Genomic DNA, 21222 nt, shown 5'->3' with positions numbered 1-21222 from the left:
ACTCTTTTTTGGATATTATATAATTTCCTACCAGACTGACCATTATCCCACAGGACTTGCCACTTCTCCTTTACCTTTCCTTTAATGATTGATTTAACTTCAGCTTTACTGTATTTAATACTTAAATTTATATTCTCCATTTCAGTTGCTTCTTTGGCATTCTTATCAGCCAACTCGTTCCCTACTACTCCTTTATGTGCAGGGATCCATACACATCCAACTTTGACTCCTTCTTTAATTAATTTACTTGCCATTTGGACAATTTCTATAACAATGTCTTGCCTACTTTGTGAATTAATGTTCTGAATACTTATCAAAGCTGAAGCTGAGTCAGAAGCAATTACCAAACTTCTTGGCTTATTGCTTTCAGCCCAAGAAAGCGCCAATACAATAGCAACTAACTCTGCTGTATAGACTGCTAAATTATCATTAATTCTTTTTTGGGATGCAATTTTTAACTTTGGAATAACAAACGCCACCCCCACTCTTGACTCCCTTTTTGACCCATCTGTGTAAATTATTATTCTATCTCCATATCTTTCTCTTAAATACCTCTGAACCACATTACTATCTATATCCTCCTTCTGAGCTTCTTTCAAAAGATTAAGATCAACGGAAAGAGTCCATATAGGAGTTCTCGAAATTACCACTGTAGGACTTATATCCAATAAGGCTATTTCCATCTCATATGCTTTCTGTTTAACAGTCCATCCAAAACTGTTTTTCATACCATTCTGTCTCTCTTGACTCTCTACCAGTGTAGCTTGACTTAAATGGTCTTCCCTATGACCTCTAAGATTTGCCCAGAACACCAGACTGAGTTGGTCCCTTCTAAGGTCTAATGGCATCTCCCCCATCTCTACTTGGATGGCTGTCACTGGAGTAGTTTTCATAGCTCCACAACATAATCTTAGACCTTGATTCTGTATTCTGTTTAGTTTATTTAAAATAGTCTAGCAGCAGATCCATATACAATACACCCATAGTCAAAAACTGATCTAATAAGTCCAATATATATTGTTTGCATAGCACTCCTAGTAGCACCCCATTCCACCCCACGCAAGCACCTCATTACATTCAATACCTTTTTACATTTTTCTACCATCTTCTGAATATGTATTGCCCATGTCATTCTTTTATCAAACCACATTCCAAGATATTTAAAAACCTCTACTCTTTCCAATTCCTTACCAGCTATTTGAATCTTTAGCTCCTGATTTATTTTCTTCCTAGTAAAGAAAATAACCTTAGTTTTTTCAACTGATATTCTAAATCCCCACTCAATTGCCCATTTATGCACTATATCCACTGCTTGTTGCATCTTACTCACACTGTGATAGACATTTTTCCCCCTTTTCCACATTGCTCCATCATCTGCAAATAGAGCTACTCCAATATTTCTTTCTACATTTTTAAATATGTCATTTATCATTACTGAAAATAACAATGGACTAATAATACTCCCTTGAGGAGTACCATTTTCTACCTCATATACCTCACTCAAAACTCCATTTACTTTAACTCTAATTCTTCTTTTAGATAAAAATGATTTAATCCACTTGAATACTCTCCCCTTTACTCCCAACTTATATAACTTGATAAGAAGCCCCTCCTTCCACATCATATCATAAGCTTTCTCAATATCGAAAAATATAGCTAGTACAGTTTCTTTGTTTACTTGAGCCTTTCTTATGACATCTTCAAGTAGCACAATTGGGTCCATCGTCCCCCTACCTTTCCTAAAACCACTCTGGTAATTCTTTAACACATCCTTAGATTCTAATAAGAACACCAATCTATCATTTACCATTCTTTCCATGATTTTACCCAACTGAGATGTAAGTGCAATAGGCCTATAACTACTAGGCAATTTAGCATCTTTACCAGGTTTCTTGATAGGAATAATAATTGATTCCTTCCAGTTGCATGGTATCTGCCCTTCTACCCATATTTTGTTAAACAAAACCATTATTACTTCCTTACCTTTATCAGTAAGATTTCCTAACATTGCATAACATACCATGTCCTTCCCTGGTGTAGATTTACCCAGTTTCTTCAACGCACAGTTTAGTTCTTTCATTGTAAATAGATCATTTACCACATCATCATCCTCAATATCATTACCCATCTCAGCTCTATATCTTAGAATAGTAGCTTCCCTTCCTTCCCGTTCTTCCTGGTCTAAATTTGTTTCACTATGTACTTTTACTAATGTCTTTGCTATTACTTCTGCCTTGTCCCTACTGGTAGTAATAATTCTATCACCTTCCATCATCACTGGATAATCATATTCTCTCCCATTACCCCTCATTTTCTTTATCATTCCCCATACTTTGTGTATTGGCGTGGTTCTGCCAATGGAATCACAGAACTTTTGCCAATATTCTTTTTTTGCCTTTCTTATTGTTTTCCTCACTATTGCTTGCAATCTCTTATATTCGATCATATTCCGAAAGCTGTGTGTCCTCTTCAGAATTCTAAATGCCCTATTTCTATGCTTTATACTCTCACTGCAATCCTTAGACCACCATGGTACACTTTTTCTGACATTCTTAGTTTTCGTTTTAGGGACAGCTACTTCTGCTGCACCTATTAAGCTGTTGCTAATTTCCCTACATAATTTCTCTACATTCTGATCTTTATTTATACCCACCAAATTGTATTCACTAACCTCTCTAAATGTGTCCCAATCCGCTCTTTCTAATACCCATCTTCCTTCCCTCATTACATGCTCGCTTACCAACTCCACTCCTACCTGAATTAAAATGGGAAAATGGTCACTGCCTACAGTACTTTCTCTCAATACTTCCCAGCTACATATATCAGCTACTGACTTTGTAGCTAATGTAAGATCTATTGCAGATTCATATCCCCTTGCTACATCAATCCTCGTACCTGTGCCATCATTCAGGCATACTAGCTCTTTCTCTCCCAAATATTCCTCAATCACATTTCCATTAGAATCATCCCTATCTCCCCAAAGAGTACTATGAGCATTGAAGTCACCACACCAAATACCTTTCCTATTTAAGTTCACCCACATTTCATCTAGATATTCAACTTTTAAAAGTCTGCATGGATTGTAAAAATTAATGATACCCATACTACCACTTTTTGTCCAGATTTCAATTACAACATATTCCAACTCTCCACCCTTCTTAACCTCTCTAAACTGCATTCCTCTTTTGACAAATATTGCACACCCTCCACCACTTCCCTCCACTCTATCTCTTCTAACACCTATGTATCCCTTTATAACAAAATCTAATGACTGCTTAAGCCATGTCTCCTGAATGCAAATTACATCTGGTTTAATCTCTAATTTATAAATAAAGCCTTTTAACTCTTGCCCATTGGCAATTAGACTTCTTGCATTCCACTGTAAAATCACTAAGTTCCTACAGGTGTCAATGATAGATCACTTGTTTCACCCTGTATTAGATCAGCTTGTATCTTTTCCCATGATAGATTCTCCACATTTAAGAATCTAGCAGCAGCTTTAACAATTATTTTTGTTTTCTCAGTTTTTGTTTTAGCTTGATCAGAACAATTAACCACATAGGCAATGAACAATATCAGTTTCTCTGAATTTACCACATCCTCTTTTGGCCTTCTGCCCTCAGCATCGCTAACTTGTGCTACCGATGTCTCTTGTGTCTCATTCCTTTCTTTATTGACAACCTTTACAGCTTCGGCATATGTAATGTTTTGTGTTGTCCTTATCTGCTGCACCACAACTGCTCTTTTGCTTACAGGACATCCCCCATACGCAGCTGTATGATCCCCTCCACAGTTACAACATTTCCTCTCAACCCCCTCTCCACACTCTCCATATTCATGTTCTCCTCCACATTTCCCACATCTTAGTTTCCCTTTACAAACTTTCGCTATATGACCATACCTTTGGCATCTATAGCATCGAGTTGGTGGAGGAATATACTCCCGCACCCTGAAACTCAAATATCCCACCATCACTTTATCTGGCAACATTTGCTCTTTGAATTCCAACAATACCGAAGTGCTATCCACTTTCTCTCCATTACGATTTGCTTTTAGTCTTTTTATATCCACTACAGTACCTCCCTTAATACTCTTTTTAATATCATCCAATTTTTCCCCAATCGGTATACCAGTTATCACCCCTTTTGTTCTTGTACCTACAAAGCTGCGTACTTCGCCCACTTCTTTTTTACACACCGCTTGTAATCTCATAGCCTTATCTTTTTGCTCATTATTCTTGCATTTAATTAGTAGTCTGCCATCCCGTAACACCTTTGCCATACTTATGTCTCCTACTGCCTTTTTCAGTCCACAAGTCAAAGAAAACAAACCGACTTCACCTATATCATGTCCCTCTTTAAACTTGACGACTACCTTCAGCTCCTCTTCCTGACTTAACTTCCTTCGCACATCTCTACCTACTGTATCAGCGACATCCTCAATACTCCTCTTCGAAGGTCCTTTCCACATTCCCTCAGTCTTACTATTCTTATTTATTCCTCCTCTCCCTTTACCCTGTACATATCCTTGATTTTTCCACTCCTCTAGACCTCTTAACCAATCCTCATTCCCATCCTCCTCTTCCATTATACTATCCAGACCCAGTCACAAATCAGATTATGCCAACCGCCAACTAACCTGTATCCTCCGAGCGTTCCGAACAATAGGTTAGCACCCACGCGTCAAGCTCCCTTCTTCTTCTTCTTCTTCTGGTGTTTTATGGCGGTTTGGCAAACCAACGAAAAGGTGCATTACCGCCACCTACTGATCTGGAGTGTGGAGTGGGCATAGATTTGGAAGAAAGAAAAAAAAAAAGAAAAAAAAAAAAACTTATTTAAAACCTAAATTCTGTTTATTATTCCTATGTTTTTCAAATATTTAAATAATACTTCTTGAATTCTTGATTGCCTACCCTCTTTTCCTAACACTACTTTTAATGAAATATTTTCAACTCCCATACATCGTAATTCTTGTATTAACTGAAATCTCTCCCTTTCATATGCAGAACACTCATTAATAATATGAATTACTGTTTTTAATTCTCCACATTTGTCACATTCTCCCGATTCATGTTTACCTATTTTAAATAGACTATAGTTTAATGCTGTATGTCCAATTCTTAGTCTTGAGATAATGACATCCTTCTTTCTATTTCCATTCCACTTCCTCCCATTTCCAACCTTCTCCTGTATCTGAAAGAGATGTCTTCCTTTAGTTTCATTATTCCACATCTTTTGCCATTTCTTATTTACTTCAAACGAAATCACGCTCTTGAATTCTGTTTTACTCAAAGCTACCTTAATATCTATTTGTGTATGATCTAAAGCTTTCTTTGCTAGCAAATCTACTATTTCATTACCATCCACTCCCACATGAGCAGGCACCCAGGCACGCTTAAAATAAATGTAAACAAAACTAAAGATATGCTTATTAACTTTGGTAGGACATCTGTGTCTCTTAGTCCAGCTCTTATCAACAGTCAAGTTGTGGAGCAGGTAGAAACCTATAAATACCTGGGGACAGTCATTGATAATAAGCTATGCTTTGAGTCACAAGTAGATGCAGTTTGCAAAAAGGCTCATCAACGTATGTATTTTCTTCGCAAACTTAGAAATTTTAACCTGGATTCTGCTTTTATGAAAATGTTTTATACTTGCTTTATTGAATCAATTTTTACTTTTTCATTTATCTGTTGGTATGGCTCCCTCTTGGAGAAGCAAAAGAACCGTCTGACTTCTGTAGTTAATGTGTGTAAAAAAATAGTTGGAACTGCTTTAAATGATCTTAGTGAAGTGTACAGGGTCAGATGTGTGAAGAAGGCTAAGGCTATTATCTCTAATCCTTCCCATCCTTTGTGTCAAGAGTTTTTACTGTTAAATTCTGGGCGCCGCTATAATGTCCCACGTTGTAAGACCAACAGATTCAAAAAGTCTATGATCCCAAGAGCTATTAGTTTTTTAAATGATTGAGGACAACATACTGTATTATTATATGTTTTGTATATTGTATGTAACTGCTGCTGTAAACCAAATTGCCCCACGGGGGACAAATAAAGCTAAACAAACAAACAAACCCAAAGGAAATGTACCTCCATCCTTAACTGCCGGATTCTAAACAGACTTTGTAATATTTCAAATATTAAATCTTGCCTTGATTCTGATTTTCCACTTTTTAGACTAGTAAGAGCAGCCATTGAGTCACTACATATCACAGTTCTTTCTGGTTGGACTTCTTCAATCCACTGTAGAGCTATTATAATAGCTAAAAGTTCGGTAGTAAAAACTGACACTTGATCTGATAGTCTTTTTGCAATGTTTGTCTTAAAAGCAGGAATATATACTGCTGCTGCCGTTCTTTCAGACTCTGGATCCTTAGAGCCATCAGTGAATACCTGTAGTACAGCATAGTACTCTTGTGTAATATACTGTTGAACTACCAGATCAGTTGGTAAGCTCATCTCCAAATTTTCCAATATTTTGTGAATTTGTAAATCTATTGAAGGCATTTGAAACAGCCAAGGGGGAATTGCTGGTATAGCCACAGAAGGAGCTATTACATGTTCTTTCAACTCCAAATTGTTTATCTCTTTCCTTACTACCCAACCGAAGCTAGTTATTTCTTTATATTCATACTCCCAACAATCTTTCAAAAGTGCTCTAACTGGATGATTTTCCTGATGTCCCTTTACACCGTACAAATACCTTTGTCTCAGCTGGATTCTACGCATTTCTATAGGCAGTTCTCCCATTTCAACTTGTAGTGAAACTATCGGGGATGATCTAAATGCACCACAACATATTCGCAAAGCTTGATTTTGAACAACCTCAATCTTTTTAAGTATTGTTTTGTTTGCAGAACTGTATACTAAACATCCATAATCAATGTTTGACCTAACCACAGCATAGTAAATTCTTTTTAATGACTGACACGTTGCCCCCCAATCAGCTCCTGACAAGCACCTTAACACATTTATTCCTTTTTTGCATTTTTCTATCAATTTCTGAATGTGAATTCTAAAATTTAATTTAGAATCCATCCACATACCCAAAAACCTTATAACATTTACTTGTTCCAGCTTATACCCATACATTTTAATATTCAGTCTTGGACTATTCTTCTTTTTCGAAAAACAAACCACTTGTGTTTTTGCCACAGAAAATCGGAAACCCCAGTTATTTGCCCATTCTTCCACCTCATTCACTGCTTTTTGCATTTTATTTTCTACAAACTAAACATTACGTCCCCTTTTCCATAGTGCTCCGTCATCAGCATACAAAGACCTTCCAATTCCAGAATCTACATTATGATAAATGTCATTAATCATTAAATTAAAAAGAATAGGACTACTCACACTTCCCTGGGGAGTTCCATTCTCAATTGGAAGGATCTGAGAAAAAGCAGTCCCTACTCGTACTTGAATCGTTCTTCCAAATAAAAAACCCATAATCCAGTTATACATTCTTCCGTCAATTCTCAAGCTTTCCAGTTTCATTAAGAGCCCCTCTTTCCACAGCATATCATAGGCTTTTTCTACATCAAAAAACACTCCCACTAACACTTCTTTATCAACTTGAGCTTTTCGAATTTCAGTTTCCAAACATAATATTGAATCCATCGTATTTCTCCCTTTTCTAAATCCACTTTGACATGCAGAGAAAACATTCCTACTTTCAGTTACATAGGTCAATCTGTTCATAACCATCCGTTCCATAACTTTACATAAATTTGACGTCAGCGCAATAGGTCTATAATTAATTGGCTGAGAGTGGTCTTTTCCTGGTTTGGCTATTGGTATTACCACCCCATGTTTCCAATCTGCAGGTAAATTCCCAGTTTCCCATATTTTGTTAAAAAGTCTTAGAATCATATTTAAGTATAAATCAGATAAATGCGTTATCATCTCATAACATATGTCGTCCTTGCCTGGAGAAGTACGCTTGACCCCCACAAGTGCTCTCTTTAACTCATATAGATTAAACTCTGTATCTACCAAACTTCCTGATGGCTTCTTCTTAACATATATGTGAGAATTCTCCCTAACTTTCTGTTCTCTATACCTCCTCATATTCTCTGACATATTTTCATTACTGTGCACCTTAACAAAAGTTTCCACTAACATCTCTGCTTTATCACTATCCTTTATTGCTATTTTTCCATTATTTACTAAAACTGGTACATTGCTGTTTTTCTGAATCCCTCCCATCTTCCTTATCATATTCCAAATTTCATTAATTTCAATATCCTCCCCTATTCTATTGCAAAACTCTTTCCAGTAATTTCTTTTAGCTTTTCTTACTTCTCTCCTTACTACTGCTTGTGCTTTCTTAAAGTTAATGTACTCACTAAACAAAATAGATTTTTTGGCTTTCTTCATCGCTTTATTTCTTTCCCTTACTGCTTTACTACATTCTTCATTCCACCATGGTACTGCTTTCTTACTATTTACGGTTTTCTTTTTTTTCCCTATTGCTTCCTCTGCCGTAGTTCTTAAGACTTCACTTATTTCCTTATTTAACTCTTCAACGCCATTATTACCTAAAATCATTTCACACATCCTATTATGCAGTGTTGGGGCTAGTTACTCAAAAAAGTAATATATTACGTATTACATATTACTCTCAAAAATAGTAATGCCTTACTTTACTTTATTACTCCCTGGAGAAAGTAACTAGTTATATTACTAGTTATATTACTAGTTACATTTTTTTTCTGGACAAGAATGTTTATTTGGGCAAGCCACGGCCAAGAAAATGCTGGCTTCCTTACCCGCTACTGGACGTGGGGCACAGCGTTTGGAGAAACATTAAAGAGTGTGCACTTCACCGTCAAGTTATTTTCCTTCCGTTGAACATAATAAAATATGACTGAATCTCCACTCGTCGAAACTAGCTTTCTGTTGCTGGGAACCTTCCTCTGAAAAAGAGCTTGCCGTTGTTGACGCTTCCATTTACCCGATCTGTCTTTGAGTGTGCCGCTGCCGCTCTGTCCTGCTGGCTGCCGGGTGTCGACCAATCGGTGATGGTAAATGATACCTCGTGCCAAACTTAGACCAATCACTGTTCCATTCACGCCCTCCTCCCCTTCCCTTTTGTTCTCTGTGTTTTGTGCCTTGTGTGATGAAGGTGCTACTGGCGAATGTAACTTAAGTAACTAGCTCGGGAAAACTGTAATAATATTACCATTTTCAGACGGGTAATGCCTTACACTACTAGTTACTGAAAAAAGTAATATTATTACAGTAACTAGTTACTTTGTAACTAGTTACACCCAACACTGCTATTATGACACAATTCTGTAAATAGTTCCCAGTTAGCTGCCTTAAATTTCCATCTTGGGACTCTTTCCAACAAAGTTTGGGTAATGTCCATACCAAATTTACACCATATAGGATAATGGTCACTTCCCATTGTGCTTTGTTTATTTACTTACCATTCACATATTCTTGCTAGATTTTCTGACATTAGGGTAATATCTAAAACTGACCTACGTCCATGTGATACATCTATTCTTGTACAACATCCATTATTAACACACACTAACTGTCCCCAATCTAACATGTCTTCAACAATCTGCCCATTGAAATCTGTCTTAATACTCCCCCACAAAGTATTGTGAGCATTGAAATCACCACACCATATTACTTTCTGATTTATATTACCTCTTATACTCTCCAATACTTCCTTACTTAACTTTTCACATGGATTATAAAAATTTATAACTTTAGTACTGTGGTTCCCTTCCCAAACTTCCATCATTACCACCTCTTTATCTAAATTCTCTTCAACATTTCTGTATCCCACACCATGCTTTACAAACGTAGCTACCCCCCCTCCATTACCTTGTTTCCTATCTTTTCGAATTACCCCATACCCTTGTAATATAAAATTGAATTGAGGTTTGAGCCAGGTTTCTTGTACACATATTATATCAGGTTTGTTTTCTAAATCAGAGATGAACTTTTTAAACTCTTGGCCATTAGCTATTAAGCTTCTAGCATTCCACTGAAGTATTAACAACACCATTATATAGCACCACATCCTGGTTGAGTGTATGTTGTTTGCATCTTTAATTTCTCGTTAATCATATCCACCGAAATACCTTCGATCTCTAGGTACTTTTCTGCTGCTTTGATTATAATTTTAATTCTTTCTGTCCGACTTTCAGTTTGTGCCGAACAATTAACTACTTCAGCCATAAAAGTAACAAATGCAACATTATCCTTAATCCCAACTTTCTCTTTTGTACTTTCATTTGCCATTTCTGTCTTTCGTTGCATGCTTTCTTTACTTTTGTCTCCTGATTCCAAATTCTGTCCTACTTTTTTAATAGCCTCAGAATATGACAATCCCTCCTGTATCCTGACACTCTGTACTTGAGCCGCATGTTTCCTCACCTTGCACCCTCCATACCCCGCACTGTGATCCCCTCCACAGTTACAACATTTGGGGTTAATTTCTTGCCCACAATTTCCATATTCATGCTCTCCACCGCATCTCGCACACCTCTGTTTGCCTCTGCACACCGCCGCTACATGCCCGAACTTTTGGCATTTAAAACATCTCAAAGGTGGGGGTACAAAAAGCCTTACTGAGAAACTATATCCCAACATGACTTTATTTGGCAGTCTTTCCTCATCAAAATGAATCATTACGGAGAGGCTGTCTCCCCTTTCATTGTTTCGATTACATTTTAGCCTTTTTACATCAATCACTTTAGCTCCAGTAAGACCTTTCTTAATCTTTTCCACTGTAACCTCTGTAGGGATCCCTGTTATTACTCCTTTCACCCATTTCTTTTCCTCCTGTATAGAACAAATTACATTTTGATCCATGATTGACTTAACTCCTGTAGCCCTTTTTTGTTGCACACTATCTTTACAATATATAAGCAATCTACCATCTCTTAACTTCTTAACACTTTCAACCAGTCCTATCACTTCCTTTATTGTTTTGGATAACTTCAGCGGGTTAACAACACTGAAAGATCCGTTTACAAATTTCATTACTACCTTATACTCCTCTTTCCTTCTTCTTGTCAGACGAGGTCCATTATCACTATCGTTTTCAGATGCGCTATTTTTCTTTCTTTTCCGTTTTTCTACAACACTCCATTCATTATTTCCATTCCCGCCATCATCCCCTTCAAACATTTCATCCTCCATTTCCGGATCACTACCGGAATCTACTCCACCTCCTACCATGCACACTCCAGTCACAGATCAGCTGTTGCCAAACCGCCTGCCGCCGAACGTAGCAAGGGGCGGACCCTCCTCAAGCTCCCTTCCTTGGCCCTGTCCCAAATGGCGCACTTCATGTGGACTTTCGGTCTTGTGGCCTTAAATTGCGCGTGCTCGCTTAGTCCACGAGTCCGTAGGGTGTCCCATCTGTCATTTTTCCGCTTTGAAGTGTGCTCATCAGCGCCTCCTTTGCCCCCTTGATGCGGTCTTCAGCGAAGCCCGCACTGCAGCAGGCTTCGCGCACTTTGCCAACCCAGAAGTCCTTGCGAAAGGGCAATCAGACCAATCAGACGACGGAAGGGAGGAGTCCACGCTGACGGGCAACTTCTCTACCTATTTCCGGTGTGATGCTCGAGTCTGTCCCAAAATACGACTCCGGTGCACCCACGTGGACTCGCATCAAGGGTCCCTAAAGTCTGGACTACGTGATGTCATCAAAGTGTGGACTCTGAGGAGGACCACAAGTCCGGAGTGTGCCATTTGGGACAGGGCGCTTGTCATCTGCTTCATCGTAAGAATCTTCTTCTTCTTCTTCTTCTCTTATTTAATGGCGGACTGCAAACAACGTTTAGGTGCATGCCGCCACCTACTGTACTGGAGTGTGTATATCATTTCATTTTAGATCCTACTCCACAATCCTGAGTTTTTTAAAAAGGTAAATAGTGCCTTCCTAATAATTCTAATTCTCTCTCCTTCGGATCCCAGTATCCCTACCAGATTCCATTCCCGTCCTACCTCCTGAACCTTATCTTTAAATATCTGTCTTTCCACCTCATTCAATGTACAATACAATAATACATGTTCAACATTTTCTTTATCCCCACAATTTTCACAGTTCTCACTATGCGTAAGAATCATAACACCGGAACATGTATATCCGGAAACACACGTTACAAGTGCATTGTGGGAAATGTAGTTAAATAACAACGTTAACAACATACACAACAACACCCATATGACTGAACTCCTTTAGTGGAAGAAAAGAGGAGAAATTTAGATTTCAGTTTAATCATTGTTGATGTTGATGTGTTTTGTTTCATGAGTGAAAGTAAACACACAAATGTAAAGCAATACATTAATTTCTCCTCGTTTCTAAATTAAATCTGTTAAATTAGTTGTATAACGTTTGTATAATGTAAATATGTAATGCTCGTTTACCACCAGCAGAGGGAGAAAAACATCAAGCGATTGATCGTCTTGTCGTTGACGTCACAGGTTTAAAGCGAAAGTAAAAAGTTCCGCGTTTCCATCCGCCATTTTATAGAGATGGGATGAGTTGGTTCGTCACCACACCGATCATCAAACGGATTAATATAAGGTTTATGAAATCAGATTCAGGTATTGTCTCGTGTGTAGTTGATGTTAAAGCTGGAAGATTTTGAGGACGTGAATCCAGACAGATTGTAAGTTTAGGTGTCATGAGACGCTTTTCACTTCATGTTTCTCTAAAACATCGATTTATTGTTTGATATTTATTTGATAGTTTCTTAAAAAAAACATTAATAGCGTTATCTATTGAATGTTTTGCGCTGTATGTGACACTTAGCGATATTTATGTTAACATAGTGTTCATGTGAGGTAATAAGGGTGTTCACGGTTTGGTCCGTTATCCGGATGTGAGGCCATGTTGGAGATACTCGGATGTAAACAACATATGATCTTTCATATACATATACATGGTTAAAGTAGTATTTAAGACGTTGTCCTCCTAATTTATGATGTCGAAACCACAGAAAAAGATTGTGGAAGTTGCTAAATCATACAGAGAATGACTTGATAAGCAGTAAAGGGCGCAATATAAACTACATTTATTAGGTGGTAAATATCTGTGCGAGCTGGCTTTTTGGTTGTGGACTGAGAATGTTGACAACATTTGTGTTTGTTCTTCCCATTTCTTAATATCTTAACTAACTTTGTAGTGTAATAGTATGCACTCTTATTGATACTACGTTGCTGTTTGTAAAATACTTTTACACATTTTTTGTAAAATGTTACTTCTATTATTTATTTCTAAAGTGGCCCTATATTCGCGATGTCCGGATAAGAAATAACATTTGTGGGTTGGGAAAAACAAGCGCCTTCTTTCCTCTTTTTTTTTGCACTCTTCTACTTGATTTGTAATAATTTTTGGCAGGCTGTAGTACTCCAAATGTTTTTCCTGGTCCGACCGATTAGTACAGCCCAGAACATGACAGTAATTAACCATTTTCAGCAGCAAACATGTGTGAGGTCCGTTCGGTTCAATAGCATTGTTAACGCTCAGTATCGCAAATAAGGCCGACTTCCGGATTGATGAAGTGCGTGAAACCTGTTGATGACGCAGTTGTTTTTTCAACACTCAGCATTCATTTATCTGATTTATAATGTCTGTTTATTCACCTTGATTTGAAGTTTATTTTGTGTCTGAATGTTATTTTCATTCAGTATCAGTTGTGGAGATCAGATTGATCAGATTCACCTCTGCAGCTCCATCATGGATCAAACACAAACATCAACACATGAAGATTTTTCTCCAGGATGCAGGTACTTTATAGAAACACTTTATTACAAAACAATTATATTATAGGAAAATATTTAAGTGTTGTTTTTAATTATGATCATCTTCAAAAATATTATTAATGTAATTTAAAGTATTAAATCTGTTGTTATAGTTCAGTTTATCAGAAGGGATCAGATCAGTTCAGCTGTGTGTCTATAAAGGGTGATGTGATGTGTCTATGAATCCACCAGTGTACTTTAATAATGGATTCACATCTCCTGGGGCCTATACCATGAAGCTGGTTTAGTTGGTTAGCCAGCTTTGTTTAGGATTAGTTTGTGCAAATCCTGGGTTTTGGGTACCATGAAAATAGCTTTTACCAACAAGGCCTGCACATTGGCTTGGTTTTGTCAATCTGAAACTAATCCTGTAACCCTGAGTTTGTTTAACCATTTTCATGGTACGGGCCCCTGCTCTCGGGTATAAAAACACAACATGTGATTATACAGGGCTCTAGAATGCAACCTAATTTCTCAATAGTGTGACTTAAAAAATCTCAGGTCGCACCGGTGCAACCAGCCGTTTAAAGGATAAAGAGTCTCCATAACTCTGCAAGTCTCCCTGTGGTTCAACAACAGACACAGATTAGGCCCATGTTGTGGTCTAAACCAATCAGAGATAAAGGCGGACCCCTCCCTTTGATTGGTTGTAGTCCAGATATTCCTGTATGTGTGTGTACGTTTAAATAATGCGTGTGTGCTGTAGTCAGACAGAGGTCAGTAGCCCAGGCCCGTCAGATAAACAGAGTAGATGTAGCCGCAGATGATGAGAGAAGATAAAAAGAACGATTGACAACTTTTTTGTTTAGAATGTTAAGTTAAGGACTGACCTGTCTGAAGACCATAACCAATGCTCAGACACTGACCAATCAACCTCCTGTCATATCAGCCCAGGTAATGAGCCATATACAATCTAGGGCAGGGTTCACCAAATGGCGGACCCCGGTCCGAATCCGGACCACAAGATGCGTCGTTCCGGACCGCAAATCCTTTTGATGCAATGAAATAAATAAAAAGCAAATACTTTTTAACGTTACTATAAAATCCTTTTTATATCAGGCACTTAAAGGCAGCTCAGTAGCGCTATTTGGGTCCTACACCGACCCAGGTTTGAGTGCTGCGCGCCGACACGAACAATCACAGACAGATGTGCAGTGAAGAGAGCAGAGTGTGAAAAACAATGGCATTCTCATAAATTAGGAAAGTTGGTGCTGAAAACTTCTTTTTTGAGGTGGGTGGAAAAATACGCATTTATTCTTTCTCATTTGCTCGGAGTCTGTTGCGGTTGTCAAAAGTGGTAACATTAAACGCTATTACAAAACTAAACATAGACACTTTGTGGAAACTTACCCTCAGCAGTACTGTACGAGGGAAGGGTGCGAAAAATAAATGAACTAAAAGCCCAGTCTGAGCGACCCACACGGGCCCTCACTCACTTCCACCCAAAAACGAGCCTATGAGTGTTCACTGAAAATACAGTGGACTTTAGGTAAGCATAACAAGCCCGTTCAGATGGGGAAATAGTGCATGGATGCTGCGTGAAACATTTTTAGATGGAAAAGAAAGACATGAAGTGAGGAAAATAATATTTAAAATGTTAGCTGGAAAGGACAAAGCAATTTCTCCCACTAAAGTTCTCAGTCAGATTAATGTATGCAAGTTAACATAAATGTAATGTGATTTTTTTAGATTATGCTTCCATCTTTAAGTTAAACTCAGTTTAACCTGATTTATTTCATTTGAGCTTATTTACATTTTTATAGACTTAAAGGAACAGTACAAATTAAGAGAGAAAATCCATATGAATTAAGAGAGATTATTCAGAATACATTACATTTTGTTCAATAAAAGCAAAGATTTACACTAATTTCTTTAGTCTGGTGAAAGCCGTCAATTTATGTTTTTACGTGCAGTACATAATTGTCCGGACCTTGGCTTGGAGGAGGGTTCATTTCTGGACCTCAAGCTATTTTAATTGAAGACCCCTGATCTAGGGTGAGCCAGTTCTTTTGTAAACCTGGTGTACAGCAGTGATGTCGCGTGCGCCCAATTTATAGAAAAAAGCCAGGAGCGCTGTTTTTATTATAATCCTATACCACCCCTTATTCTAAACTTTTCTGCATTTGCTGTATCCCGATTACTGCCCTGCCAGACTCTTAAATAGAGAAATAAATTAATCCATGATTCACGTTGTTCACTCATTTTTTAAATAATTCCCCATCCTAATTTTCCCCAAGGGTTAAGTTTCATGCACAAATAGCATTAAAATCTATAGAACATGATGATTACGTCTGTCTTTAGTGAAAAATAATGAAATAAATAACCCTACACAAAATGTGTTTCACTCAAATAATTAGCAAATTAACAAAACAATTTAAAAGTAGCCTAGCTTATTTGAGTTTGTTATTTTTTGTGACATGCTCCAAAACCGATGCAGCACAAAACAATGTTTTTTATTTTAAAAGTACAATATTTTGTTATTATTGTGAGTGTACCCAAAAAGTTCACCATTTACAGTTTTGAATGTTGTTTTACTTTTATCTGCATGACCATAATTTAAGGTAATTTAAGGTGCAACCTCATCTTGCATATCACTGGCGCAGGTTTACGGAGGGCAGGATGACAAGAAAGAGACATTGAGGTTTTTATTTAACATATTATTGACTTTTTGAACATCCCTTTGGAATCACTGCACTCATGTCATCAAATTATGAGGTTATTCTAAATTTAAATATAAGCACTATGGCTGGGGCGGTTTGGATTTTTTCTTTCCGCGGTCGGTAATCAACAAATTCCCGCGGTTTTGCGGTTTATTGGCAAGACAACCAGTTAAATAACATGCATGATTTATTTATCTTCAATACAAAACATGTGCAAATTACTTAAGGAACATGTAAAGTGAATATTATTTCCTTCCACATTTCTCCAATTTCAACATTCAACAACATGAACAATTAATATCAGTTTAAAAAAAATTTTTAACGCATTGCACGTGTCTAAACGTGCCTACAGACATTTCGCCACTTTTCTATTCTTAATTTATGAATGGCATGTAAATGACGCAAATTATTGCTGCCCTGACGGTCTGGTAAAGTTAACCATTTGTATGAGAAATCATTTGTACTGCATATGTGTCCGTGCCTGAGTATAGCTTTGAAGCTGCACGGAGACGCGTGTGTGTGCGCAAGATGACGCGGTCCGTCTCTGTCTTGCGCGCCCGGGCAGTCCGCGGCTGTCTCGCGCGCGCCCGGGCAGTCCGCGGCTGTCTCGCGCGCGCCCGGGCAGTCCGCGGCTGTCTCGCGCGCGCCCGGGCAGTCCGCGGCTGTCTCGCGCGCGCCCGGGCAGTCCGCGGCTGTCTCGCGCGCGCCCGGGCAGTCCGCGGCTGTCTCGCGCGCGCCCGGGCAGTCCGCGGTTGTCTCGCGCGCACCCGGGCAGTCCGCGTCTGTCATACCATAAACATCTGTCTTTTTTCCACAAACGGAGAAAGAAGACGCAAAAGCAAAACTTTTTGAAATGTGTCCTGCTTTAGAAATAGCCACTGTGGTAGGCTAGATGAAAAAGAGACAATCTAACCTCTTTGGATATCAATCCTCGGACTGATCGCGTGCTCTATGTTGCGTGACAATTTAATAATGTATGAAACCTGATTCTGTTGTTGATCTGTTGCGGCTGAATGACAAATTAATATTAAAAATCATATCAGGTTAATGTTCAGTTAACAAGCTGCGGTTGTTAACAAGCTGCGTGTATAACTTCCCCACATATACACACAAGTGCAAGCCAATGTTTCAAGTGTATTTATTTTATTTTTTTGCGGTTATGACGGTAAGGAGCTCAGACCCGCGGCATGGGTCTTGTGACCGCGGTATGGCGGTAATTCGGTTACCGCCCCAGGCCTAATAAGCACAGTGCTTATGACTCCTCAAACACTGCTGACCGCTCAGCTATCAATCTGCCGACACTCACCAAGTTTCACATTAAATGATAAGATAATTGTCCAGTCATGACCCTGTGCTTATTTCTGTTCACGCTCTTTCTGAAGATTGTTAAAGGTTTCCTTACTGCGCGATTTGTGGTGTGGCTGCGTCATCTTTGTCAAACTTTGCTCAAAATATCTTCAGTCGTGTTCATCAGAACAAAGACATTTATACAGGTTTATAACAACGTGAGAGAGAGAAAATGATGACAGGTTTGGGTGAACTTTAAATATGATGCAGTCAAAAATTTGGGTACAACTAACTTTTGCAAAAACGTTAGTCTAAAGCCCTGTTGTAGCTTTTATATGATGATGTGTTTTGTAAAAGAGATGATAAATTATTCTTATGATTGCAGTGTTTCCCATAATATTGGTTTATCTGTGGCGTGCCGCCACAGAATCAACACTGGCCGCCACAAATAGATTTTTCATGATTACCATTTACATTTTAATTTTACTATTTAAAACGGCTTAATTCATTGCAGCGAGCGCTCAGCGCGCCTCCGTCCTCCCTCTCTCTTTGTGTGCAGCGCCTAAACAGTGAACGCCCCCGGCCCTGAGAAGAGCAACATCAGCGTTTTTAGCAGCAGTTAAAGAAAGAGCTGATTGAATTAAACAAAGAGTTACTGGGTCGTGGGTCATTACTGGGTCCTGTTTTGTCACTATTTTATAGACAACAGTACAAATAATATGTAAAAATAGCATTCAGTTAAGATGCAATATAATGTGACGGATGAAAGAGTAAAACACGACGCAATGATGTCACATATATGCTAATCAGCGTGTGACGTCATCACCGCCACAGTATCTCAAAATCCTGTGGGAAACACTGCTTGTGATTGTGTTTAGTAAATGTTATCTTCATTATTATACAGCACATGTTCACACAGACACACATCTGTACAAGTTCTCTGTTAAATTGTTTAACTGGATTATTGTTGTGTGTTATAGTTCAGATCATCAGAAGAGCTCAGATCCAGAGATCAGTTGTGTGTCTATGAAGAGTGATCGGTCTATGAATCCACCAATAAACTTTAAGAATGAATCAACATCTCCTGCTGTCAGGTATAAACACTCTGAAACATGATTATAGCTTTTATATGATGATGTGTTTTGTTAAAGAGATGATAAATTATTCTTGTGATTGTGTTTAGTAAATGTTATCTTCATTATTATACAGCACATGTTCACATAGAGAGACACATCTGTACAAGTTCTCTGTTAAATTGTTTAACTAGATTATTGTTGTGTGTTATAGTTCAGATCATCAGAAGAGATCAGATCCAGAGTTCAGTTGTGTGTCTATGAAGAGTCATCGGTCTATGAATCCACCATGGCACTTTACGAATGAATCAACATCTCCTGCTGTCAGGTATAAAACACTCTGAAACATGTGATTATAGCTTTTATATGATGATGTGTTTTGTTAAACAGATGATACATTATTCTTGTGATTGTGTTTAGTAAATGTTATCTTCATTGAGGGGTGTCCTCGACTAAGTATTTACATATTCGAATCAGAATTGTCGAATCTTTCCATAGTCGACCGATAGTCGAATCATCTATGTTTGTGTGCATGGGTTGGCAGGGGGCCAGACCAGGTACAAATTGGTAACTTTTATTTTCTTTCACAAGCAGCACACATAAACAACTGTCTGATAAAGTGACCAAAACTGTCTTTCAAGTGATGAACGAAGACAAAACTGACGATGCATTTATATATATTTTTTTTAAGGTAAAATGTAAGGCAACATTTGTTTAATTATTCATAACATTTTAAAGCCACGATCTACAGAACATCACACAAAAATACATTTTGACAAACTAAACCTAAAAAAATAACAAAGGTGTTCCTGCCTTGGAAACTCCGGCTACAATTAAGTGTTTTTATTTAATTTGGAGATAGCGCGTCAAAGCAGTCATGACCAAAAAAAACCCTGACAAATGAGAAATGACAAATAATTTGTGATTGTGACTGTAAATGATAAAAACTAATCTTTATATACAATTCATTAAACTTTAATTTATAACAAGAAAAACACTGAAATTAATGATTTTATAGACACTACGCGTTATTATTTAGCACAGAAATACCTGCTTGCTTGCTTTGACTTTGATCATCTCTGTATTAACTTTAGATACAGAAAGACCGGATGATGATATTATTTATTTCAGGAATCTCTTTGCTATCATTTGAAAGTGAACACCGACCGACTATAATATTAAATCACAAGAAAGACATTCGTGTCAGGCAGAAATAGGTTCGGTGCAGATACTAGTTTCCGTTTCATCACCGAAAAAAACCCCCGGCTTACCTGTTTTGTAACTTTTGACAAGATAACCACTCTGTTTTAAATACATTTTAAAAACTTATACTCGTCGAAAAACATCCGTTTTTTAATGTTTAGTTTGATGAACTCCTAAATATGAGACGCAGAGCACCTAGCCCGTTAGCAATAGCGCAACATCGATACAACGAAAAGCTATCCAAAATTTACATACTAAATTAGATAGGAATTTACGTTTATAATAAATATTTTTTTTTTATAAAATAAGGTCAGAAGTAACAAAGTGCAGAACAAATATGCAAAATGCCTCAAGTGCACGGAAACGAAACACAAACCAAAAGTTAAATCAGATAACCCAAAGTGATTTATAAATAAAATAAAATATAGAAATTATTAAAAGAACGAAAGGCATAATATCATTTGCCAGCTTTTTCTTTTAAATGTAGAAACAAAGAGGCAATGGTTTATTAACATAGAAACCTCTTATGGACGTGTAGCCCGGTCACAGGGGTTGTTGGATTTATTAACGCATTTTAAAAATATTTATTGAAAGCTGCTACTTCACATATTATTTGCAGCATTATCATAATATGCTGTATATTAATATATTGTGAGAAAGCTGTTATTATGTGAAATCAGATAATGTGTGCACCCATATACGGCCAAAATTGAATGATCCTCATTTCATAACACATCTGCGACGATTCGACTGTGATATTGGTAGTCGAATCAGGCTTCTCCTATCGATGCATCGAATCTTCGACTATTCGGGGTCACCCCTATCTTCATTATTATACAGCACATGTTCACATAGAGAGACACATCTGTGCAGGCACTCAGTTAGAGTCCTTATATATAAAATAGTGTAAATGAAAAGTCATATGAAAGTTTTATTAGTAGGTTACATTCACAGTAGAGATGGGCATTTAACAATAATATAATAATTAGGGCTGTCAAAAGATTAATCGTGATTAATCACATCTAAAATAAAAGTTTGTGTTTACATAACATATGTGTGTGTAATGTGTATAATTATTATGTATATATAAATACACACACATTCATGTGTATATTTAAGAAATATTTGCATTTATATACTGTATAAACATTTATATAATTTATATTATATAGAAATATAAATATTTTATATATAAATATAACCAATTTTTCTTAAATATATACAT

The 21222-nt window shown here is 37.5% G+C and overlaps 1 protein-coding gene across 1 annotated transcript in view; it reads left to right on the top strand.

Annotated features, from left to right (window-relative positions):
* Positions 1-12457: 12457 nt before the first annotated feature.
* Positions 12458-21222, top strand: part of LOC135770631 (uncharacterized) — a 107112-nt gene continuing 98347 nt past the window's right edge. The window contains exons 1-4 of the mRNA XM_065280278.2: positions 12458-12639; positions 13661-13759; positions 18702-18815; positions 19009-19122. Of these exons, the coding sequence (XP_065136350.1) occupies positions 12596-12639; positions 13661-13759; positions 18702-18815; positions 19009-19122 (371 nt within the window). The 5' untranslated portion in view covers positions 12458-12595. The remainder of the gene's footprint in view (positions 12640-13660; positions 13760-18701; positions 18816-19008; positions 19123-21222) is intronic.

This window comes from Paramisgurnus dabryanus, chromosome 8 (assembly GCF_030506205.2).
Source record: "Paramisgurnus dabryanus chromosome 8, PD_genome_1.1, whole genome shotgun sequence".
NCBI lineage: Eukaryota > Metazoa > Chordata > Actinopteri > Cypriniformes > Cobitidae > Paramisgurnus > Paramisgurnus dabryanus.
Note: the sequence above shows the minus strand (reverse complement) of the source record. Positions and strands in the feature narration are given on the sequence as shown.